This window comes from Arvicola amphibius, chromosome 2, assembly GCF_903992535.2.
Source record: "Arvicola amphibius chromosome 2, mArvAmp1.2, whole genome shotgun sequence".
Classification (NCBI taxonomy): domain Eukaryota; kingdom Metazoa; phylum Chordata; class Mammalia; order Rodentia; family Cricetidae; genus Arvicola; species Arvicola amphibius.
The window spans coordinates 63534352-63559798 of record NC_052048.2 but is presented as its reverse complement, the minus strand read 5'-3'; the positions used below and the strand labels follow the sequence as shown (position 1 = coordinate 63559798).

At 51.7% G+C, this 25447-nt stretch overlaps 1 protein-coding gene across 2 annotated transcripts; it reads right to left on the bottom strand.

The window, feature by feature from the left end:
• Positions 1 to 8000: 8000 nt before the first annotated feature.
• Emx1 (empty spiracles homeobox 1) lies at positions 8001 to 24178 on the bottom strand. 2 transcript variants are annotated; one of them, XM_038320964.1, is made up of 3 exons: positions 23659 to 24178; positions 18144 to 18328; positions 8001 to 8168 (listed from the first exon to the last, which is right to left on the bottom strand). In XM_038320964.1, exons 1-3 carry the CDS (start codon positions 24176 to 24178, stop codon positions 8001 to 8003), a joined length of 873 nt encoding a protein of 290 aa, XP_038176892.1. The 2 variants fall into 2 exon arrangements, with proteins under 2 accessions (XP_038176892.1, XP_038176893.1); XM_038320965.1 differs by having other exon boundaries at positions 18144 to 18324; positions 23655 to 24079.
• Positions 24179 to 25447: the final 1269 nt, after the last annotated feature.

Sequence of the window (25447 nt, the reverse complement as noted above, 5' to 3'; positions counted from 1 at the left end):
GACCTGTGAGGGATCTGTGCCAAGTGCAGGTGTGTTTTCTGTGTGTACGACTGTAGCCCTGGACCTCTGCCCCTGTCCCCATGTGTTGGCTACCTCTTATGTTACAGCTTGACAGTTATAGTGATGAGAGGAAGAGACATTAATTGAGACAATGTCCCCATAAGATTGGGTTGTAGGGTGTTTTCTTAATTGGTGATTGCTACAGGAGGGCCCAGTCCATTGTGGGTGTTGCCGTCCCTAGGCTGGTGGTCCCGGGTACTATAAGAAAGCAGACTGAACAAGCCATGAGGAGCAAGCTGGTAAGCAGCATCCCTCCGTGACATCTGCATCAGTTCCTGCCTCTAGGCTCCTGTACTGTTGGAGTTCCTGTCCTGGCTTCTCTTAGTGATGGATCTGTTATATGGGAGAATAAGTGAAGTAAATCCTTTCTTCCCAGTTTGCTTTTGGCCATGATTTCATCACAATAATGACCCTAATTAGGACGCCCCAGAATCGGGGCTGTTACCTCCTGATGGAGCTGACTGCCCCCTAGAAGTCTCCAGGAGGAGGCCTGCCTGCTTCTTTGGGATCACTGAGCATCTTCCAGCCCTGAAGAGAGAAGCTGAGGTGGGCAGAAAGCATGTGGTAGGCAGGTGCTGGCTCAACCTCAGCGCAGCCAGTGGCTGTTGCAGGCACTTCTTCTTATGTGTGTACACAGGTGTGTGAGTATTTGGGTGCACATCTGTGTGCACATGTGTATAGAGACCAGAGGTCATTCCTCGGGAGCCATTCACCTTGATTTTAAGGTCTCTCACTGAACTGAGGCTCGCCAAGTTGCCTAATCTGGCCAGTGAGCGAACCCCAGGATCTGCCTCTCTCTACCTTTTTACTCCTGGGATTACAAGCACAGCTCAGCACACCTGGCTTCATCATCATAATCACCACCATCATCATTATTGTTTTTATTATTATTAGTTGGATTTTTTTGAGACAGGGTCTCTCTACATAGCCCTGGCTATCCTGGAACTCAGGCTGGCCTCCAACTCAGAGACCTACCTGCCTCCCAAGCCTGAGATTAAAGGCACATACCACCACACCTAGCCCCCTGGCTTTTTAAAAGTTGGTTTCATCATTTTTCCAACTGAACCATCTCCCCAGCCTCTGGTGCAGGTTCTTCTGAACTGAGACTTGGTGTACTTATCTACCAAATGACAAAAATAGGGTCACCCACTGGCTTGTTGGAAGAGTAGAGAGACCAGCGGGAAATGTACCAGATCCTTCTCTCCTGCCTCCTAATCATCCGGTGTTATGAGGAGGAGACTTGGGCCCTGAGCCTCACTGAAAGGGCTAAAGAGGGAGAGGATGGGGTCTTTATTCAAAGTGATACTTTGAGGTCAGGAGGCTACTGGCCTCTGGGGCGGAAATCCTTGACTCTCAGGACCCACACAAACCCCTCCTGGGAACTGTTTGTTGTTTTTAGCTAGATGGGGACTCAGCTCCTGCCCAGATCTGAGATCATTAACACTTGAAGAATGCAGCCTCTCCTCTCCATCCCAGTGGACTGGCCTGGATCTGGTCTTCCTCCCACTCAGTCACAGACCAGGAGAGTCAGCATACTGGGGCAGGGGGAAGGGTGTGAGAACAATGATGAGTGACCCTTTCCTGAGGCCTGAGGATCCTGAGTTATATTCAGAACAGGACCTCCTTCGACACCTCCTGCCCCCACCCCCAGTTGCTGCCGTCTCATCTAGGCACTAGTAAGCCCTCAGATGGGAATGTCTCATGCTTCCCCCAAGTCCTTTTCCTACCTTTTTCTGTAGTACCAGGTATCCCCAGTGGCAATGGCCAAGAACTGTCCCCCCACACCTCCACCTCCACCTCCAGGCAACTGCTGTCAGCCTTTTCTAAGGTCAGAAGATGCCTCTTCAGTCAGTTCAAAGACCTGGGCCTCAATGCAAAGCTCTGGGAGAGGTGGAGAGAAGGAAAAAATAACAGATGGGAAAAGAGGAGATGATGAACAGACTGGTAGGCAACCGATTCTCCCGTGGGAGAGTCCATGCACCCCTAGTGAAGACGGAGGGGATGCTATCAGTCCCAGGCCACCCGACATCGCTCTCTTCCCCTTCCTGTGCAAGTATGGGAGAGGCAGAGCTGGCACAGAAGGCTCTGGCCACTCCAAGAATGAGCCGTATGAAATCCAGTGTATTTCCAGAACAGAGGCAAGATCCTGAGGAGGCGAGCAAGGCCACTGAGACCTTGTGGAGAGAATGGCTTCACCTGAAAGCAGCATGGAGGGGAAAGTGGACACAGCACAGCTGCTGAGAGACAGGTAGGGCACACTGCTTGGTCATGGGAGGTTGGGAAGCCAGGGCTTGGGCTGGGATGGTAGAGACAAAGGTAGAGAGCAGTAAAGTCACTGGGGAGGGTGTGGCAGCAGGGAGCCAGACGACCCTCTGCCCTGTTTGGGAGACTGGGGAGAAAGGATGCTATATTTCTAAGCCTACAAAGAGAGAGAGAAGGCTAAATCTGCAAGAGAGGCAGCCCTTGCATCTCAGACGTTCTTACGTGTTTCTGGAAGACAGCCAAGGGCTGGATATATAAGCGTGCATACAGCTAAGGTGGTACCTGCCCGCTGTCATCCCAGCACTTAGGAAGTAGCGGATGGAGAATCGGGAGAGCAAGGTCAGTCATTCTCACCAGACCATTTGAGGCCCAATCTCAAAAGCAAAGACATGCACAGGATTTACTTATTGACTGTGCCCAGGAGTACAGTAGGCTAGCAAGAAGAGAAGGCTTAGGGTAAAGCCCCGTGGAAGCCCACCTCTGTGGAGGGACCAGAAGCTGCCAAGAAAGCTCAGCCAAGGAGAGCTGAATGGTCAGAGTGAGGTCAGGGCAAGCACAAGCTTTGAGGGCTGGGAAGTCAGTAAGCCTCTGGCTCATAACCTGTGGAGATAATTTTGTGTGTGTGTGTCTGTGTGTCTGTGTTTAGGTGCCCTCAGAGGCCAGAGGCATCAGATTCCCTAGAGATAGAGTTATAGGCAGTTGTCAGCCACCCAACATGGGCTCTAGGAAGTAAGCGCAGGTCCTCAGCAAAGACAGTGTACACCCTCAACTGCTGAGCCATCTCATCTCTCCCTCTCTCCAGCTGTCCATCTTATTTATTGAGTCAGGGTCTTTTACTGAACCGAAAAGCTACCTATTTGGAAAAGCTGCCTGGCTAACAAGCTTCAAAGACTCCTCCTGTCTCTGTCTCCCCAGCACTGGGATCATGATGGCGTGCACAGGGGGGGGGGGTGTTGTTTGTTTATTTTTACATGAGGATCAAACTCAGGTCTACGTGTTTGCATGGGAAGCACTTTATGAAGTGAGCCATCTCCCTAGCCCCCTGATCGGAAGTAATTCTTCAGCTTTGGTTGTAAGCTGGCAGAGAGATATGGTTATATGTCATGTCAGCCCGACACAGGGCATAGAAGGGAGACTCATGCAGAGGTGAAAAGAAATTAAGGCAAGAGAAAGACCAGAAACCGAGGAGTGTGTCCTGAGGGACATATAGACAGGATCCCACTTCAGAGAGCTCTTGAGACTTTCAGGGGATCCAGGAGATTACAGGAGGCAGGTGGAGAGCAGGAATTGGTACAGAAGTATCCATGGAGGATGGAGAGTCAAGGGTAAGGCCCTGTCAAAGGCACATGCACCACGAGAGGTGGACTCATGGGAGACCTTGTAGCCTAACTTCCACCAATGGAGTCGTGAGCAGGAAGATAGGATTGGCCAAACAAGACTGAGGGGCTGTATTCTTCCTGGACCTCCAATTTCTGCAAATTTCTTTCTGTCCTGGGTCATAGCTCCAGGTTCTGCTGGTCACTGCTCCTGCCCTAAGGCCTAAGGCCTACCCAGCCTTCTCCTTGTTACTAAGGGCTATACTATTCAGGCTCCCCATCTTATAAGGACTGCTTTCCAGATTTGTTAATTGTTCATTTTTGTCAGTTCCCCTCAGTTTCCCAGCCTAAACTTCCTTCCTCTAAGTGATGCAAAGGCATGCCTTCCAGGTTCATTTTTCTCCTTGAAGATGGAAGTCATGAAATCGGGGATGTAGGTGCACTGTTGCCTGGCATTCATAAAGCCCTGGTACAAGCTCCAGGATCACTTAAGCTGAGCATGGTGGGACACCCAGGTAATCCCAGTGCTCAGGAGATGAAGGCAGGAGGATCAGAAGTTCAAGTTCATTCTCTGTTTTTATTAAATATGAAGCCAGCCTGAAATACATGATACCCTGTCTCAAAAGGGAGGGAGGGGGAGGGAAGAAAGAAGGAAGGAGGGAAGGAAGAAAGGAAGGAAGGAGGGAGGGAGGGAGGGAAGGAGGGAGGAAGGAAGGAAGGAAGGAAGGGAGGGAGGGAGGAAGGATTTTCTGCTGACAGTAGCCAGGAAGAGGCTCTGGGAGAAGGGTGACAGTCTAAGGCCTCTCTTTAGGGAGGAAGAATGGATTTAGCAAAGAGAATAGGGGTTGCACGGAGAACATGCAGAGGGTGTCACCCATGCACCATCATCTGGTGTCCTCATGGCTCAACATGTAGGTGCAGGAGTGGTCTGAGAAGACTTACTAGCTTGGTACCACCAAAGACAGCAGGACAGGGGCATATCCGAGAGATAATGGGGGAAGAGCTGGGAGGGTCATGTGGGGTCCCACACTAATGTGGATGAGAGAGTGAACAAGTCAGCAGGAGGAGCCAGCAAAGGGCATCTGAACATGTGACTTGAAAATGCTCTTCCCAGGCATGAGGAGAGCTTCTGACAAGAAGCTGAAGCGCTAGGTAGGTTAACCACTGAGACCCCAAGGTTTTGGGGTGGGCAGGAAGACTAGAAGCTGCTAGCTTCAGTCTTGGACAAATGAGGGGGCATGGCCAGGATGTGCAGCCACACTCCGCGCACGTGCACAGCACACATGCACAGCCACACACCCACACCCACCCACACAGTCACACTCTCGCGCACGCCCACAGCCCTCCCAGACACTCCAAACACCCTCACATGCACTCACCCTCACACGAACCCCAGACAGCAGATGGGGCGCTCGGGTAATTGGTTAAACCTGTTCCCGATGTCTGGCTCCGCCTTGGCAGCGCGTCTGACAGGAAAGCTGGCTGGGCCTGCACCGCTAAGCCTGCTGCCCCCATCCCCTCCCACTGTGGGACTGCCCTGGAGCAGGGTCCCAGAAAGGCCTGTGGGCAAGCTGGCTCCTCTCAGGCAGAGCCTAGCTCTCCAGTCAAAGAAGGCTTGATGCCCTGTGGGAAGCAACCACAGCACCTGTGAGGAGAAGTTAGTAAAGACAGCAGGCACCATGAAGAGACCAATCTGGGAAAGTTCTGTGGACAAGAGGAAGCAGCGTGACTGCTCCCTGAGAGGAAGGACACGGGTTGGGCCGAAGGGTTAAGGACTCCTGCTTGCTACCCTTGAGGCTTGTGTGGCTGACTCTATGCTCTTAGCAGCTCAGAAGACTCAGGCCGTCATTCGGTGAGGCTCTGGAGGGCAGCAAACCACTGATGAGAAGTGGCCGAGCAGGCTTGCCTAGGGAGGCCTGGTGCAGCTGTTCACCAGGCATGGATGCAGGGGAGGGGCCAGTGTCCACTCTCTGGCCCTTTGCAGGCCTCCCTCTCTGGGCAGGAGCTGCAGGGAACGAAGGAGCCCGCAGTCCTGTCTTCTCCCTGTTCGGCTGCATCTGCGTCTCTTTCGTCTCTTCGGGAGAGACTTCGGTTTGTTCCCTGGAGAGGGCCCAAAAACTCCCAAATTAGCAAACCTGGCAAGCCCGCAGCTCAGAAAATAGTTCATCCTGATTCCATGTTTTTCAGGCTCACAGAAGCCTTTATTAATGAAGTCACAACACCAATATTTACCGTCTGCGGGAGAGGCACAACATGGGGGGATGGAGGGGGCTCCCCGCCCCGCCCCAGCAGGACTGCCTAGGAAGATTGGCAGGTTTCCGGTCTTTCTAGTCCTTTATCTTCTTAACAGGACATTCTGCTGTGATCTTCGAGGACCCATCCCCCACCCCACCTCCCAGCCAAGCATGGTAGGATCTTCAGAGGAAGGGCCCACCCTTTCTGTCCCACAACCACTAGTGCTGAGATGGGAACCTCTCCTAACTCCCACCTTACCTGTTCATGCACCCCTCCCCACCCCGGCACACAACTACTGCACTTGGTTGGCAAGAAGAGTTGCTGAGGGTTTAATTCAGAATCAGCCAGGTTAAGACTTTTAAGATTTGCCGTATGTGTTCATTTGATGGAGGAGGGGACAGGAGGAACGACGTCTTTTGGTTTCTGAAAATTGGAGTGGACATCAGCAAGACAGGCAGAGTAGAAAAAGGTACCCAGAGGACAGTGGGGGTGTTCTCGGCAAAAGAACCCGTGTTCTTTTCTGCACCTAGCCCAGGCAACACGCATGGGCCTTCAACCTGGATCAGGTGTCCACAGGGTACTCACCAACTTCCCAGATGGGAAGAACAGCACAGGTCAGCAAAAGTCGTGACTGCTCGCTCAGGGACACCAGGAGCAATGTAGGAGAAACCACAAGTCAGCACAGGAGACACTATCCTGCCTGATGGGGGGTGGTGACAGAGCCCTCCTGGCCACAGCATGGAAGACCTTCTTAGATATTCACAGAAGCCACCTAATGTCCATGCTCTTCCCAGAGAGCAGACTTGGGTCAGGCAGATGGCAGGGATGCTGCGGGAGCTGCATTGATCAAGCGTGACTGGACACCACCGTCTGTCTGGTCTGGAATTGAGCTGGGTAGAACAGACATGAGGTGTGGATGGACCAGAAGAAGAGGAGCCGAGGGACCCAAAATGGAGACATGGGCCGGGGTTAGGGAGAAAAGGAGGGCATTCCTGCAGCAGGTGGAGAAACAGATTAGCTCAGGGAGGGAGTGGATGGGTGTGGCTGCAAGGGGAACTGGGACAGTGGTTGGTGACGGCCATTTACGCCAGCAGAGTGCTAGAGTGGATGGTTGGGGAGTTCATGGGACATAAAGTAGAGGCAGGCCTAGGTGTTGGCTGGGGAGAGTGTTGGAAACGCAAATCAAACTTCTCCAGGATGGTGGAAATGTGTCAAGGGGGAAGGACAAATAGACAAAGTGAAGGGCAGAAGGACAAGAGTTCACTGGGCCTGTCTTGCCTTTCTCTGCCGATGACCTCTGCAAGCTCACCATTAAGCCCATGGACACTAGGTGTGTCCTCATACTTACAATCCAGTACTCAGGAGGCTTAGGCAGGGGGATTGGTGTGACTAGGAAGCCAGTTTGGGCAACAGAGTAAGATCTTGCATTTGAATAAAAAAAAAAAAGGCTGCCTCGGGTTCTCCTGGATGTGTGCACATCTGTGCAAAGCCTGGACTTGGACCCACCTTAATCCACTCCCAGGACTCCTTTGTCTGGATTCTCCTCAGCTGGAGAAGACACTCGAGTCTGTATGTGTAAAGGATTCTCTGCCCTCCTGACCCTCCATGAGTTTGCAGAGACCCAGTGAGGCTTCCCTTCAGGATCCTGGGCCCTGAGCACCCTTGCTGACTGCTCCCACTGCACTAGGAACTGCAACCCAGCAGCCCAGGCTCTCCAGTTGAAGATGATGGCTGTGTCATTAAGAGAGAGATTTTTATTATTCCCATAGGGAAGGGGGGCATGAGAGGATCACTAAGAACTATAACAGGTACCTGGAAAATAAATTAAAACAGAAATGTCTCAAAACAAAGACAGAAAGAGACATGGAGAGCAGCTGGGAGGCTGCAGTGATGGTGGCCCACCCAAGCAGCAGGCTCTCCACCAGAAGGCTGAGCAGTCCCAGGCCTCAGCCAGCCCATTTTCTTGTCCTTCTGACAGTGATGGCCCCAGGCTCCAAGCCCTGTGGGGCCGTGACTCGAGGCCTCCCTGCAGCCTGGCTAGGGACTGGCCAGAGTCCAGCTTGGGCCCCCTGGGGCCCCGGCCAGCAGCAAGCAATGCTCTGCCCTTGTGGGCTCATGATTGTTCCCCTAGTCATTAGAGGTGACATCAATGTCCTCCCCGTTGGCCTGCTTCGTGGCGATACGCCACCGGTTGATATGGTGGGAACCCTTCTTCTTCTGCTCGGACTCAGGCCCTTCCTCCTCCAGCTTCTGCCGTTTGTATTTTGTCCTCCGATTCTGGAACCACACCTTCACCTGGGCCGGGAAGGAGGGGCACAGGTAAGAAACACCCAGAGCAGCCAAGATGGGAGTCAGATGGGGAAACTGAGGCTACACAGGCCAGGGTTCTCCCTTCCAAGCATCTGCCACTTGACAGGTCTGAAGACTGCTCATCAGGTGCCAGTGAGGAGGCAGGGGAGGGCTGGACCAGAAGCGGTTTTCCAGTCTCTCCCAAACAAAGACAAAGCGGGTGTAGCTGCTGAGCATCCTGGTTCCTGCAGCCACAGTGAGCAGACATGAGAGAGCTCTGCCAATCTCCAGAGAAAATGTAGCCACCCCCAGAGGACCTAAAGCCCACTCCATCTCCTGTGCTAGTCCCACAATGCCGCACAGAGACAGACAAGGCTTCATAACCTAGAGGTGGAAGAACACATCTGTGACGGCCAGACTACATCTAAGATCCCAGAACCATTCATGGAGACTGAAAACTCACATGCTCTCTGTCACAGCCTTGTTCAACCTGGAGCCCTGTCCTAGCAGTCCTGTGAAATTGTCCTACCCACTTCAGAGTAGAACTGGGCAGGCCGGAGCTGTGTAGACAAATCCTATCCCTAGGTACCAGCTCCTCGGGGCAGTCTGAAATTCACCCAAGAACCTCTGACTCCCTTAGACAGACAAATACGGGGAGAGTTCTGTCTGAGAGCACCCCCCCACACACACACACACAGGTCAGATCTGCACCTCCTAGTCCAACAGAACTGGCTCTTGTGGTCCCTCTAGATGCCACGGGTCACACACAGTCAGAAGAGATATTGGAGGACAGAAGTGAGTGAGGACACAGGGAGTCCCCACTTCTGTGCCAGGCAGTGGGCGTCCCTATAAGAAGAAGGGTGGGGCTTGCACAGCTGGGCCTACCATCTTCTGGGATGATAGGAATGCACCTGTGATTCTAGGCATCTCCAGGAAGCCCATCTAGTCTGTCTCTACCATCCTTCCTTCCTCCTCTCCCAACTCCCATCATTCCTCCTTTCTTCTCCTCCTCTCCCAGCATTACTGGGTGTCCATGACTCAGCTCTCACATCCTCCCATGACTGGCTCCCCATGCACCCTCGGTACTTCCACACCCTGGAGGAAACGTGAGTTCACTGCTTTGACTGTACACCTCTTCACTTGGCCTTGAGGACCAGCCAGGCCCAGATCCTCCTTGGTGCTAGCAGGAGAAAGTCGGGCACTCTCCTCAGCTCAGTCTCTTCCCTTCTCTGGACTTACATCCCTCATCCACAGGAGAGATGCATTTGGGAGCCCTTGCTACGCCAAGGCACCTCCTAGTCTCCTGTGCCAGTGGATACTTTGGGTAGTGGGGCAATGGAGTTGCAAATTTTCCTAGGAATAGCAGTACGGATGAAAGCAAGCAGGGGTTGCCCGCCGTGGCTGCACAGACAACATCGTTAGGTTGTTTTTGTACCATGGTGGTGAACTTTTCAGTTCTGGCAACTGCAGTGACTGCTGAAGGGGGATCTAGAACCCAGGGCATGGCTGAAGGCAGCCCTTGCAGACACAACTGCAAAGGCAGGCAGTGGCAGCCAGCAGCGGGCCTGGTATCCTGGCTGTAGGATGGTTTCATGCCAAGGATGTGCCAAGCTCACACAGCCTTCCTCTCTGTCATGGAGGCTCTCCCAGGTTCTTCTCACAGTCCCAGAAAAAGGCCTCCACCGAGCCATCTGTCCTGACACTAGGTTGGTGGTGGGAACACTGGTGCTCAGTGCTCCAAATGCCACCAGTCAAGAAAAGAAAGCTGGTCCAGGGAGCATCTGGTACCTGGCCTTGGTGGATGAAGTTAGGGGCAAGGAACTCCTTCCTTCCCAGCCAAGGCAGGGGTCAAACTTGCAGCCTGTATCACCTTGGGTACACAGGGAAGGATACTGGGTGCTTTGAGCTCAGGACTTCTGGATTCCATGCCCATCTAGCCCCTGGATGGTTCTCAGCACACCACTGACAGCCAACCCAGCTCCTGCCCTCCACCCCAGAGTGCACTGTGACTGTGCCAGCCAATGGGTGGATGAGTTTACCCTGCCTCCTGTGTGTGACTCAGATCTGGGTACAGGATGTCATATCTGACAAGTTCAAGTGGGCTGGTTGTGAACGGTTTCGGGTGGCGATGGCCAACACCCAGAGACAGAGGGTCACTTTCTGTACCTTTCTCCCTTGCCCCATCCTCCAGACTCCTTCTGGAGACTCATGATTACAGTGGCGTCTGGTGGGACAGACCTAGCATGCTAGCCTTGCCTGGCAACTCTCCCCCAAGGAAGGAAAGTATCAGTGGCAGAGCAGAAGCCCAGGTCACAGCTTCAGGCCTGGGCAGCATCCTGGCGGAGCACATGAAAGAGGATTCCCAACTATGCCTCGCATGCACCGAGCCTTGTGTTCTAGCCCCAACACTACACAAACCAGAGGCGACAGTGTTTGTCCACAGTCCCAGCACTTTGAAGGCAGCGACTCAAGAGTCAGAAGTTTAAGCTCATCCCCAGCTAAACCGTGACTTTGAGGTCAGCCTTGGTTACATGAGACTATTTTAAAAACAACACTGGAGACAAGAAAGCAGCTTGCTCACTCCCTAGAAACCAGGGCACAGGCCTCTTCTAAGGCAGCCTGTCTGTCTTCTACAGAACAGCCCTGGGCTGAGTATCCAGATGCTGTTTATAAAGCCTGTAATAGCAGGGACAGTTGTGACTTCATAATAGTACAAAAGCCAGGACGAGTAGTATTGGTACAGTGTACCCACAGCCATGGGAGACAGAGATCTATGCATGGGCGAGAGAGAACAGAAGGGAATAGACCCAAATCACCACGGACTTTTATTTGTTCCCTTAAGTTTCCTGAATTTTCTTTAGCCCATTGCTGATATCAGGAGTTCTTTTAAAGAAAGGAACTGACTTGCTAGGGTAATAGGAGATGATAGTGACACCCTATAACCTAACCCACTAGGTGACTCTGGAGTTAGCCCCTTTGCTAGAGGGCAGCGGCCCTGGGAGGAAGGCAGATCACCTAGTGTGATTACCAGCTCCATGGGAACCAGTTTAGGAGGTCATACCTGACTATATATTCTCCCCACCAATATGTATTAACTTCTCTTAACCCCAAAGACATATGTGGAATGTTGACTGGAGGCTCCACCCACCTGACTTGACCCCTGTGGTTTGAGGGGAAAGCTCCTATGGTCTCCTGAACTCCTGCTTCACTGAGTATCTCCCAATTTCTTGGTGACACCAGATAAACCCTTCTGAGACTCCCCATTTTGGACTGGGTTGTGTAACCTGGAACTCTCAGTTGGCCTTCAAGAACCGGCTCAGGAATATCTGGACTTCAGGAAGACAAAGCAGTGTCTTTCTGGCTTTGGAGTTAAGTCCCAAGGCCCAGAGGGGTGTCCATGTATGGCTATCCAGTTGGACAGAGGTAGAGGGACCAAACCCTATACTGTAGGCAAGTGGTGCCAGGGACAGATGTGGAAAATGGGAGGAGCCAGCAGAAGAGGAACTGGAATAAATCAGAAAAGGGCTGGGGAAATGCTAAGTGCTAAAAGGCAGAGCCCACTAGCAGACATGCTTTTGCAAGAAGGTTTTTTGTTTGTTTGTTTGTTGAGGGTTCTTTTTTGTTTGTTGGTTGGTTGGTTTGGTTTTGTTGAGACAGGGTCTCACTATGTAGCTCTGACTGGTCTGAAACACTCCACGTAGACCAAACTGTCCTGAGCATCAATTCTTAATTCTGTATTAATTGGTTTGGGAGAAACCAAACAACCTTGGTTAGCTTCAACTGCCAACTTAACATATCCTAGAATTTTCTGAGAAGATAATCTCAATAGAGGCCTTGCCTAAATCAGATTGACCTGTGGCCATGTCTGTAGGAAATTCTCTTGATGATTAACGGAGGAAGGTCCAGCCCACTGTGGGCCAAGCCATTCCCTGGACAGGCGATCTTGAACTGCATAAGAAAGCCAGCTGAGCATAAACAGCCTGCCTGCCCTCTGGCAAGCAACATCCATGGTTCCTGATGCACTTCTTTGGCTGTGAAGTGAGTTCCTTGGTCAGAGGCAATCTCATGTGAAATAGCCAGCAGGCCTACCACTTCTATGTACTTGCCTTGACTCCCTGTCTTGACTTCCCTCGGTGATGGACTGTAATCTGGAATTGTAACCAAATAAACTCTTTCCTCCCTGAAGTTGTTTTTTTTTTTTGTCAGGCTATTTTAGTAGCAGCCACAGAAATAAAACTAGACTAGATAGGAAATTTGTACACAGAAGATTTGAGACCAGGAAAAGCACAAGGAAGTAAGAGAGAGTGGATTAACTATTTGCTGGAGGAAGCTGGAGGAGGGAGAGCCATTGTAAAGAGGGGCAATGCTCAACTTGAGTCATGTGTGATAAACAAGAAACTGTTGTGGATGGACCAACAGACCACGTCCTCAGAGGACTGGTCCCTCTACATTACGATGAAGACGTGTGCATGAATACATAAACAATGGACAGCAAGCTTAGAAATGAGTAGAAAACAGCTCCTGCTGGTGTTTCAGAGCTCATCACTGAACTTTGGAGTGGTCTGTTTTGGACAAAGGAAAGCTCACTCAACCTTTTTCCCCATCCCCCCAGCTTCAAGCCTTTCAGCTCCAGGGGCCTGTACAGTTTCCAGAGAGGACCCTGTCCCGTCTTCGAGAAGTCAAAGCATCCCTGTCAAGATCTTGTGACTCTGAGATGGGAAGTTCTCCTTATGTTCTACTGTGTGTGCTCTCTTCTGCTGTAATTTAAGCATGTCTTCTGAGTCTGTCGGTCTCAGACACAGAAAGTCCTTAGAATAGACAGCAGCTTGGAGACATCAATCAAGCCACCCTCCAGCCTGCTCTCTTCCCTGCCCTCTCTTGGGGGATCCATTTCTTGCCATTTGATCATGTCAGTCTTCCTACGCCCAGAATCAACTCAACCCTCACTCCGCCAAGCTAAGGCCACTTCCAACTTGCCCACTAGCTGTAGCCCTTTCTCCTGAGTCAGCTTGTATCCTGCTCCCTCCACACAGCCTAGATCCTCACCCTTATTCTGTTAAACTCACCTGCTCTCAGGTCTGTGTCCCTGTCTCAGCACCTTGCTTAGCTTCTCTGTAACACACCATGTAGGTCTTCTAGACTATCAGGAATATGGAGATGTTTGAGCTAAGGCTTAGCAGAAAGGGTGTGTCATCCCAGAGCCAAAACGAGTTTGTGTCAAAGGTTTTTTGACTTTTCCCTAAAATTCAAGATATCTCCCTGCTATCTATCCTTCCAAGGGCAGAACATCCCACATCAGGAAGCACCCACTCCAATGTCTGCGAGGAAATCCCATAGGTAGGTAAAGACATACTGGAGCCTCTCGAGATCTCCCTCTTGCTCTCAAACCCCAAGATGGCCGCTGGTTTTGGCATCTCTATCTCCATTTTAATTTACCTTCTTCAAATCCTTGTCTTCATCTCCTTGCACCTATAACCTTACACATCCCTCAAAACCTTTGAGGCCAGGAGCCTGCTGAGAACCTCCCGCCTATCTGGTCTCCTCTGACCCCCTCAGCCTGAGCTTCGAGTTCAGGGCACTCCAGTTGCTTACCCTACGCTTGACCTGCAGGCTTGTCTAGTATTCATGTAGTCCCCATCATGTGAAGATTCTCCAAGGTCCAAGACCACATTCCTGCCTTCTCCCTCACAACTCAGCAAAAGTAAAAGGCACACACTGCTGGTCCAGTCTAGGGGGTCAACAGAACACTTAACTAGTCAGGATCAGCACTCATTCCCCTGTGTCTGGGGGGTCAACAGAACACTTAACTAGTCAGGATCAGCACTCATTCCCCTGTGTCTGGTGACTGCCCACTGGCATCCGAGGGGTACTTAGGTATTGCCTGATGTTTTGATGTCTGAGGAAGGCAGCCTGCAGGCGTCTCATATGCTGGGCACACTTTCTCATGGTGTTAGAGGTGCTAATCTGATCCAGGTCTAGATTAGTCAAGCATCCATACGGATGCAAGCTTGGAACCTTCCTAGCCATACCCCAGGCTACACACAGGGGTGAGGAGCAAATGAGCACAACACAAGAGGGAGCACTGTCTGTGCCCCAGCCCCCATCTTTCTACCTCTCAGCTAAGGTATACATACAGCTCTGCACCAGGTAGCTCAGGCTACCCACCTCTCCACACCTCCAGATGGAGCTCTGCCAACACAGAGCTCCCCATCTCAGACTTATCCATAGGCTGCCTTCGTGCCATCAAAACCAACAATCAACTACGACAGTATGACTGGACAATTGGAGGGGCAAGACAGGGAGGGAGCGGCCAAAGCAGAGAGCACTGGAGTAATGGATAAAGGCTAGCCGTGTGGGGGGGATCAAAATACATGTGCCTGCTCAGTTAGTACAATGTTTTATTTGTTGATTTGAGACAGGGTCTCTCATAGGCCAGGATGGCTTTAGTATATCTCAGGATGACCTTGAGCTTCTGAGCCTCCTGTTTCCACCTTCTGAGTGCTGGTATATACACCAGCTTGCCTGGCTGGAAACTTTTTAAAAAAATGTATGTGCATGATGAATGTTTTGCCTGCATGTGTATATATGTACCACAAGCATGCAGTACCCACAGAGGCCAGAAGAGGATGTTGGATCCACTGGAATTAGAGTTATAGATGGTTGTGAGCTGCCATGTGGGTGCTGGGAATTAAACCCCAGTCCTCTAGAAGCACAGCTAATACTCTTAACCATGGAGCCATCTTTCCAGCCTTATGTCTGGCTTTTATTCAGTACACAGTCCCTGAATATCTACTCCATGTTGGTCATTATGCTAGATTCTATGAGGAAATAAACTTGACCTCTGCTTCCTACAATCAAGACGCTAGGATCTATTGTTCACCATAATTACCCAGGGAGCTGTGGAAAAAATGTTCTTCCCTTGGAATGCAACTTGGATGTCCTAAGAGCATCTCCTGGGTATCCCCGTATTTTAAGAGCTCCCTGGGAGATGGATGCAACTGATCTACAGAATGACATATGGACATGACAGATAATTAAGTCATAACAGCAAAATGTGAGGCTTATTGGGAAAGGCAAGGGAGACACTGTGAGTTCTGGGAACATGGAGGAGGGATCTTACACACACACACACACACACACACACACACACACACACACACAAATACAGGAAAAATACAGGAAAGTCAGAAACAGAAAGTGGATGGATGAGCCTCACAAATTCAAGGCCGGAGAGGATTCAGCCACAGCAATGTGACAACTGAAGCCTGGGGATAAGCCTGAGCCAGAGCTGAGCTGAGAAGGTAATAGGTAATTGTGGGCAGATGTGTGAAGATATTGTTAGTTGCTGACAGTCCTCTAGGGATGGATGGTGGACATACAGAGGACAAAGTGGATGAGATGATCAACAGATGGGTCCATGGAGGTTATTGTTAGGAAGAAAAGCATGTAATCTGGAGAAAACATTTACCGATTTGGGGAGAGAGTTTAATGAATGTAGTCAGAGACAGGTTGCTAGATAAAAGACAATTACACATGAGGGGCCAAGCACAAAGGCCTGACAAATGCAGGTGTCATTTTAGAAACACATAGCAGGGAGCTGATTGGAGTAACAGATACTTGACAGATAAGTTTGCATGTTGAATACTGAGAGATGGATGGTTAGCTAATTATACAGTGTACGTTCAAACAGAAAGTTTCAAGGACAATAGAAAAGTAGCTCTGATGATGGATATTGAATGTGGCAGGAAGAATCTTGGCCCAGAGGACACCTAGGAAAGGCCTTTGTAATGCTACTAATTTGACATATTACTTTAAGTAAAGAGAATGGGCCTGACAAGGAATGGGAATGGATGTTACTTGAGTTCATATAAGATGCCTCTAATCCTCAAATAACTTTTTCCAGAAGAAGACACCACTGAGAGAGGTTAAGGAACTTGCCTGTTGCACACAGCAGGCAGCTAGGCATTCAAAGTCACATCTCCTGACTTGGGTACCTGCTTAGCCTCAATGCTTTTACCTGGAAAGACAGGACTACAAGGAAGTTTTTCTCAGCTCCTCAGGGAGTTCTGTGATAGGAGCGAGTGCTGTTCTGTATGTAAAAAGAACCATTCCCGAAAGAACAGGATTAGGAAGAGTCCAGATCAGATAATTGGCAGAGCTAGCTAGACACATCGTATTGTTCTCTTTGGCTTTGTTCTAAATGTATGTTTGAAATGTCTCATAACAAGAAGGAGAGCAGCAAGCAGCCTGTGAACTATGAACCGGCTTTGTTAGGAGCTAAAATTGACAGGAAACTAGATTCAGTTTGAAAGAAAATTAATTAAACATGCTCTCACTGTGCTAAAAATTGGAAAGTTTAAAAACAATGATGTGATTTCAACAAGTGCTAATCTGTGGGTGGTAGAATTATAAACTGTTTTGTTTTCTTACATTTCTGCAATTAACATTTAATAAATATTACTTTTTACATGAAGTTAATTATAAACACCATTCTTAAGTTGACACCTTGTTTTAAACAATAATTGTAAAGCACTGTTTGCCAGGAGGGAAAAGAGGTGTTATTTTATTAGCTTAGTTTTTCAACATTGCTTCTTTAAAAACAGTTTTTTAAATTAACTCTGTTTCTTGGTAAGATTTTTTTTTTCAGTTAGAGCTGTCAACCAGCAACCCCCCCCCCCAAAACCTACAGGTTCTGCAGTTCTGTGGTAGCCTGGAAGGAGGCCATGCTTTAACTGTTATATAGGGTAGCAGATACAGTAGCCAAAACACTAGGACTGGGGGGGGGAGGTGAGATCAGTATAGGGAGCCTGGGGTGCAGTGAGGGGCTCTGTCTACCCCAGAAGCTAATGGAAGGGCACAGGCAGACCCACTACCTGAAGAGGGGTTGTGGGGAATTGTATAGCAGGGTGGAATAGGAGGAGGAGCAGTGGAAGGGTGGAGAACCAGCAGAGACAGAGCTGGGCATCTGGGAACTGGCAGGGTCCGAAGGCCTATGCGGGAAAGCAGTCCAGTATATCAGCCAGACTGAGAGTCCCTCAGCTGCTTCAGTCCTTGTACACAGGAATGGACCAAGCATTTGATGGCACTTCCACCCAGCGTTCATATATGGTGAGGTTCTTGTAAAAAGAAAAATCCCTCATATTTATCTCCTTACTGTTCCCTAGACTTCTCTAATGTTTTTCCTTAAATAATAAATTACTAAACCCTATCTGGGAATTATAATGTCACCTCCATTCAAGTCCCCCAACATCAATGCAGTTCACACCCTCCCCAACTCAGGATGCCCTGCAGCGCTCAAGCCTCCTGCCTCAGTTCCTAAAACACTTTTAGACACATATGTCTTTATGGCGAACAGCGAACGTGCCGCAGTCCACAGAGCCCCAGTTGGGATCAGAGCCACTCTCACACTGGAGCTACAGCTGACCTGTACTCACTCATTCCGTCTGTTGTGAAGCTGACACTGGCTTTCTTTGTCCACATACCACAGGTGCTGGAGGTCAGCTAAGGTCTACCTAGCTTTGCACACTAACATCAGCGCAGGCAGGGCAGAGAAGACCGGATCACCCCCCACAGACTTTTGGATGCTGTGTCATTTAGATTGGAGACAGGCTAGAGATCTTCGCAGTCGGGGAGCACTGCGGATCAAATTCCATCTATTATGCTTCTGGTGGGCTCCTTCGCCCTGATTATAAGACCTGGGAAAGCTCCTCAAGTTGGCTTATGTCTGTGATGCCAACACGCAGGAGTCAGAGACCGGAGGATTGCTGTGAGTTCAAGGCCAGCCTGGGCTACATAGCGAGCCCCTGTCTCATTACAAAACAACACTCCTGCCACTTATCAGGGCAAACAGAAAGAAAGGGTAGGGTTTTTTGGGGGATGGGATGCGGCGCTGCAGGTCGCTCTTGGAACCCCAGGGCTAGGGAGACCTGCACCAAACCGCCTACCTCAGGCACTCTGAGGCTGCGGCAGGGGGTTGCTTACCTGTGTCTCAGAGAGACTGAGGCTGCCGGCCAGCTGCTTCCGCTCAGCTCCCACCACGTAGTGATTCTTTTCGAAGGCTCTCTCCAGCCTCAGCAGCTGCGAGGGCGAGAAGGCCGTGCGGATCCGCTTGGGCTTGCGTGCGAAGGGCCCGTGTAAAAGCAACCCGTCCTGGGGAACGTCGCTTGCTGCAGCCCAGAGGCGATAGCAGCACAGGCAGGTACAGACAGAGAGAAGGGGCGCGGTGAGTCGCCGGCCTCTGCCGCGAACGCCCTGCCACTTATAAAATCCTGACACCTCCTCTACTTCTCCCTTTTCCCTAGCCGCTGCCCTGAAACCTCACTCCAGAGCTACCCTCAGGGGACGACAAGCAGAATCCACTCTAGAACCAATAGGCGAGTCCAGGCCTGATGAAGGCCCTACCGGCCCAAATCCAGCGTTGCCAGGGGAAGCATAAAGGCCAAGGGATGGCAGAAGCCCCTTAGGTCTTTTCCTGTGCCCCTGCAACTCTACCTCCGCGGGGGGGGGGGCAAAGATTGATTAGCTTTTAATGATCTAGTCCTGAAGCGTCCCCCTCCTGGACCAGCTATAGAGAGGACAGGGCTGAGGGTCAGAAAGGTGATGGGGAAGAGCAAGACTGATAGGTAGATCAACTAGACTTCATGTAAGACTCTAAAGTACCCCACAGCTAAGCGCTCAGGCTACTACTAGCTGCTGAAAAATACTGCTAGCAGGCCTAGGCTCCTCCACGAAGTAGGTAAAAGCAAGCCAGGTGCAGCAAGCAGGCAGACTCTGGAGTTCTCATATCTACTTTTTTCCTGCCCTTCCCTTCTCTCCTCAGGACTTAAACACTGTGAGGGCAGGCCCATAAGGGAAGGCTGGAAGAAGGGGAGCTCTTCTCATGGGAAAGGCTCCTGCTACCTCTCTGAGTAGTCCTGAGCTGAAATAAATATCTAGAAGCTGTCCTCTCAATACACACGCACACACACACACACACACACACACACACACTCAAGAATATTCGTTTCCCTTTGGGTGTGTGTAAATATACACTCCAGCTTCCCCTCTGTCCTTTTCTCCCATTACTGTACAAGATTTCAGGGTGTGACTGTCCCTTGGCAAAGCTCCCACACTCTGCTCCTACACTGAAAGGGACTGAGTAAGGCTGGGGTGGTGGTCAGGAGGTAGAAAAGCCAGAGCAGGCTTCTACCCAAGCTGTAGAGTGGCGACCCCACCCCCACCCCGGCACTGGGCCCTCACACAGTTGCACATTCTCAGAGGCCTGCAGGCACTGGTCCTCACACAGTGGCCTGCGCCGGTTCCCCTGACCCTACAACACAGAGTCCTAGATGGGATGTTTTGACAGAGTTAGCTGTTGAGATTGACTGATCCAATTAATTTCTTCAGAGATGGCGACTGGGTTGACTCAGTTGGACCTACTGTTTAATTCTCAAGACGGTAATCTGGACGATTCAGATGAGATCTCCCATTTCTGGAAAGGCCATGTGAGTGAAGCAGTCACATCATGAGTGCCCTTGTTAAAATTCGGTCAGTAGACATCCCGGGGCTCTGGGGACCTACGCCAGGCAGTGGGGGTGCTGGAATCCTGTTTGGAACACAGTTGTCTGGGACTAACCTCCTGGGTCTGTACCATTACACAGCAGGCTAAGGGATGTCACTGCGGAGTAAAGGATGGACCTGTGTCCCTAAGCCATGGGGGCAAGAGCAGACCCAGGATCTCAGGCCTGACTGAAGGAGTTTCATTGGGTCCTAGAGGGACGGGTGGAGGAGGTGGTCTCCCAGAGAGAGAAAGAGGGAAAACATTAAAAGCTGGTTCTTTGAGTGAATAAGAAGACTGGAAGTTTTGTGTGAAGACCAGTCTGGAAGTCCATGGAAGGGTGAGAGAAATGGATGAGAAGCCTTTATTGAATAAATTGCTTCAAAAGCCCACATTGTTCAGCATCCAGGTAAAGCCCCAACTGGAGTTTCCTCTGAACAAATGATCCAGAGGGGAGCCATGGGGAGCGGCCTGTCTACCTCAGCCTTCCGAGGGTTTGGTCTCAGTTGCTGTCTGGCCTAACCTACGCAGATGTGAAGCTGCAGCAAGGAGAGGCCACAGGTCTGAGTAAGTGGGATGCAGAGGTGTACAAGGAAGGGTGGAGCTGAGAAAACAAGCCCGGGCTCTGCTGGTCTTCCTTAAAGGCTCTGTTGAGGGAGTGTGCTGGTTACCTGAGAAGTGGAGGAAAGGGCTCTCTCTCTCTTTAACCCCATAGGATGAGGATGACCAGAACAAACTGTGCCGGTCAAAGGCTTCTTTGCCTCCAGTCCTCAGTCTTGCTTGGCTCAGGTAAACGTCCTATTGTAGAGGTTAGCATGCTTCGTTACCCCCCCCCCCCAGTATGTGTTCCTATACATGGGCCAGAACGGAGTCTTCCTGACCCAACTATGAAAGAATCAAGAAGTTAGAAAATTACCCAAAATGTTGATAAATGGTAAGTTGTTTGATTAAAAAACACCAAATCATTTTTTCCAGTGGGAAAGATGATGTTTAGCACAAAACTAAAAATCCGACGATATTAATCAATAGCTACATGTTTCTGTAAAGACAAGCTGTCTGTGTACCTGGGCGCTTCTTTCCTTGACCTATGAGAAAGGGTCCACACCTCCCTACCACTTCCAGGAGAGCCTACCCAGTTCTCAACTGGACCACGGGACGGAACAAGCTTGAGGCTGGGATACAGCCTGTTTGGACTCAACAATTTCAGGTGAGAGAGGGTGTCAGTTTTAGACAACCATCGGAAAGGAACATGAACCTATTCCTCCCCGGAATTAAGAGTTAGGATTTAAAAATTTCCACATCTTGTCTCTGCAGGCCTCTGCTAGACGATGACTGGGGGCTAGCAATGGAGATTCTAAGAAGCAGGCTGCGGGAAGCAGCGGGAGTGAGATACCGAAGCACCCAGAGCTGGAACTCCAGCCCTAGATGGAGAGGCCGCTTTAGCTAGAGACTTGGAGCCCGGCATCCCTGCAGAATGGCCTGGAGCTAGGACCGGGAGAGGGTGACGGTAAAGCGGAGGTAACCTCTTCCCTCCTCGTCCGGTGTGAACAAAGGCGCCCTTTGAAGCTAGTACCCACAACCGCAGAGGGTTGGGAGGGCTAGGTCTCCCTAAGTCCCCTTCAGACGTAGCTTTCCACTCCAGAAAGTTCCTGATCTCTGGGCAGTATCACTAAAACGACGCCAACCTCGCTCAATCTTCGCGGGTTCCTCCTGTTTGGCCCGCAGTTCGGAGGTCCTGACCGTACACTCAGATTTCTCCTCTTTGCTTAGGGGAGAAGCGGCTTCCAGGCGCCACCGGTTCACACTGCCCGAAAGCGCTGCGCACAGATCGCGGACTCGCGGACTCGGTTCCTTTTCGTTCTGGTAGGGTTTCTTGCATCAAAACGGGACAGAAATGAGCATCGCGGAGACCCGGTTCTCTAGAAAACGCGGCGCCGGAGGGCCTGGGACGGCTCAGTTTTTAGCCCCGAGGCCGAGTGGGATCTGAAGGAGACAGCGTCGTCGGCACGCAGGCTTCACTGCTGCCGAACCTCGGAGTTGAGAAGGTCGGTCAGCGCCCATCGGATTTCCGAGTTCGCAATCGCGGCTACACTGGAATCCTTCTCCGCGTCGAGACGCGGTTCTTGAGAGAAAAACCCCACCGTTTGTGGAACTCCACATCGTATCAGCTGAGACCGATGGCTCAGGGAGTAGCGGAAATTTCCGAGAGGGTTTTGCGGAGAATGTATTGACTTCGCCGGGCTGTGGATGCTCCGAGCCCGAAAACTGGATCTCGCAAAAGGCGCCACCAGCCCAGGGCGAGACGGAACAGCGCCCAAGAGGTGCGAAAGATGGAGAGAAGGGCGTGAGACTCCGGACTAAGGGCTGGAAAGTCCCATCTAGGAGGCACCTTGAATAAGCTGAACCTCTAGAGTGTTCCTAGTCTGGACTAGGCTAGGAACCGGCAGCAATCTCTCCTCCAGGGCTCCCGATCTTTCACAAACCAGTTCCCTTCAGCTATGGTCCCTTCAGCCCAGGTCCCTTCAGTCATAAGCTCACAACCTCGAAGACTCAAAACTCTGTTAGAAGGCGCAAAGCTGAAGATAGAGCCTACCGGGGGGCCTCGGGTAGTTGGCTAAATCTGAATAAAACCTCATTTTAGTAGTAAGCATTAATGTGGAGTGGTGGGAAATGTTAGTTAAAACAACTAATACCGTAGGCTTTACCCCTCCCGCTTGGAGAAATCTTTCCGGAAAAAACCTGCCCTCCTAAATACTTGCAGAAATAATTGCTCTATTGGATGAACGGGATTTTCTCGGTTAGTATATAGTGGCCAGGTGAGGCAGGGGTCATTGGCTGACAAACCAAGGCCCTCTCCAAATAGCTTTCTCCGAGGCAGTCAAGCAACTAAAGCTAAAGCTTCAAATATATTTTATATAAATAATTGTATCAAATATCAGATTCACGTTAGCCGTGTAGCCCTGGCTTACTGTAAAGTAGTTCCTGGAAGCAACGTGCCAACCTTGTTTCTTTTTGCTGCTGTTTCACGGAACGCTGAATTTACCTACGGAAACGCAGAAGACTGAGGTCCAGTCTATACCAAACTGGGAACTAAAGCAATTGCTATAGGTATCAAGGCCAATTTTTTTTCTTAATAAAAGAAAGGAAAAAAAGCTACAAATCCAAAGAAGAAAATGAACTGCAATAAACACAACTTTCATTTCTTTAACAAAGTCAGACAACTGGTGTGTGTGTGTGTGTGTGCGCGCGCGCGCGTGTAAGGTGCTTGGAGGGGGTCTTAATTAGCAAACCAATTGCGGGGTTGCAGATGGGAGGGGGACTAAGACTATCTATGACCTTAAAAGCCTCCTTCCCCCGTCCCCCACTCAAGAAGACTGTCTTGAGCTTTTAGCTGCCGGAGGAGGTCAGCGATGAAGAAAGCCAGTTTTCTTACTGCAAGCCTTCCCCACTTTAGGTCCATGAGGCCGCTTGTGACTTGGAGGAGTGTGGCCAAGGTTGTTGAGAAACGTCCCAAGACAGCGGAGTGAACCACACTGCCCTGCTTTCCACAGAGCCAGGGCGCGCAGGTGGACTTTCCCCTGCGTGGACGCACCAAGAGTTGTGATGACCGTGAGAGCGAAGTATGGTCACAGCTCAAAGCTCTGGCGCGGGAAGGGCCACGCACTTTCAGGGATGGGACCAGTTTAGTCCTAAAGGAAATTAAGGTTGGCCAAGGGAGAGTCAGAAAAAGCTCCTAACCTTGTGTCCTAACCAGCCACATTCTTTGGAAAGCGTGGAGGTCCCAACCTCACTTCACGGGTGGGAGACCAACACAGATCACAGGCTAATCGCCTGCGCAGAGCCAAGGCTGATCGCCCGAGCTTTGTCCGCAACAACTTCTGAACAACCCCGCCGCAGCACAGAGCCTCTCCCGCGTCCCCGGGTCATGAACACAACGTGGAACTCTCGTGGAACACTCACCCTGGAAGCGGTGGCCGAAGAAGCGATTCCGAAGCACCCAGGGGTAGAAGTGGAGAGGGTCCCGATGCTGGGCGCCGAAGAAAGAGTGAGGGGGTTGCAGCGAGGAGGCTCCCAGCTGGTGCGCCGGGTGCACAGTCAGCGCTGGATGGTTCATGGCCTCGGGGAACACAAGCTCGGGCCCTCCGTAGAGCGAGCGACCGGCGCCCGCGGCGGCAGCGGCCGGGAAACCACTTACGAAGGCCGCCTCGGCCGCACTGGGGTGAGGGTAGTTGAGCGCCGTGGGCCTGAGCGGTTCCTCTGAGGCGGCCACTGCCAGAGGATGGGAGCCCGCGCCCCCACTGCCAGGGCTCCCTCCGGAGCCACCATCCTTGGCCACCAAGGATTCTATGGTGAAACCCCGCTTGGCCGCAGGCTGGAACATGATCGCGGCCGCCGAAGCGGAGCGAGGTAGCGGGGCTCTGGAAAGCTCTCGGTTCCCTGGCGTTGCCGCCCTGCGGGGTGTGCACGGAGCCAGGCACATGCACTCACGCCCGCACTCCTCACCTCCCCCGCCCGCCCGCCCGCCCGCGCTCGGCCCTTGCGGGCGAGCCTGGCGCGGAGCGGCGAGGGGCGTGCGAGAGTTCCAGCACCGAGTTGAGCCACTGCGCACGGCCAGGAGCGTGGTCCCCGCGGCCCAGTGGGCAGCTCTCGGCAACCGCCCAGGATCGGGGCTGCTTATGCTACTGCGAGTCGCTTCTGCGGTCCTCCTGGCTCTTTCCCTTACAAGTCACCCTGCGACCGACCCCGGCCCACGATTCTCCAAGAACTGCCTGGCCAGGCCTGGGCTGCGGCTCTGCTAGGAGAGAGTTAGCGGGCACCTGCCCGGCGCTCGCCCATTGGCCGCCGCTCACCTGCCCCAAGGTGGGGGGCGGGGCGGGGCGGGGCGATGGATGGCGGGAGGGGGTGCGGGCCCCAGTCGGAGGCAAAAACCGGACTGGAACATTGGCACTCGAGCTAGTGTCTCTCCCACCAAGCCCCACCCCACCCCCTCTGCATCTTGATTTTCTGCCTCGGCCCTTTAGCTGCCACCGCAGCCTGGCCTGAAGGGGACATAGGCAGAACCCGGGTTCGAGGGGAAAAAAATCAACTCTTCTAGAGTGTACTGCAGTTGAACCCCCTCCCTTCGTCCTGCGACGTCGGTTCATTTCTTAGGAAACTTGGATCCCAGTGTAGGATGGGTGTTTGGGGTCCAGCCTAGATTCTCCGGAGAACCTGCTCCACGTTCGCCTAACCTAAAGGAGCCCTCCGGCTCACCCACCATCGGCCTCTGGAGCCGTATTATAAAGCTGCGGTATGTTCCTGAAATTTCGCGTTTTCTGGATGTTTCTGAGTACAGCGCTTCAAATAGAACGCGCATTCTTTTCACCAGGGGCCAGGTTCGCACTGTGCGGAAAGAAGCCACAGAACCTATCGCTCCGCAGCTGTCCAGCAGCCGCCGCGCTCGAATGCAGCGGTTTTGCCAGGCCCCGCGCAGCGGCTGTCTCCCACCGGACTGCGGTCCTCAAGCGCAGAGCGATCTCGGGCTCCAGTGTTCTATGACCAAAAGGGGTATTTGGGTCAGTGTTTCCTAAATTGCGGCTGGCCTTGCTGCTCGCCTGCCACTCATGAGGACAGGCCAGCGGTCCTTCGATAGCAGAGGCATCCTGGCCCCTCAGACATTTCCTTTCCACCTGTGACCGCAGAGCAGTGCGCCAATCTGCTTAGGCTAACTAAGGCTAGAGGGCGAGAGGGCAGTTGACTATTAGAAACT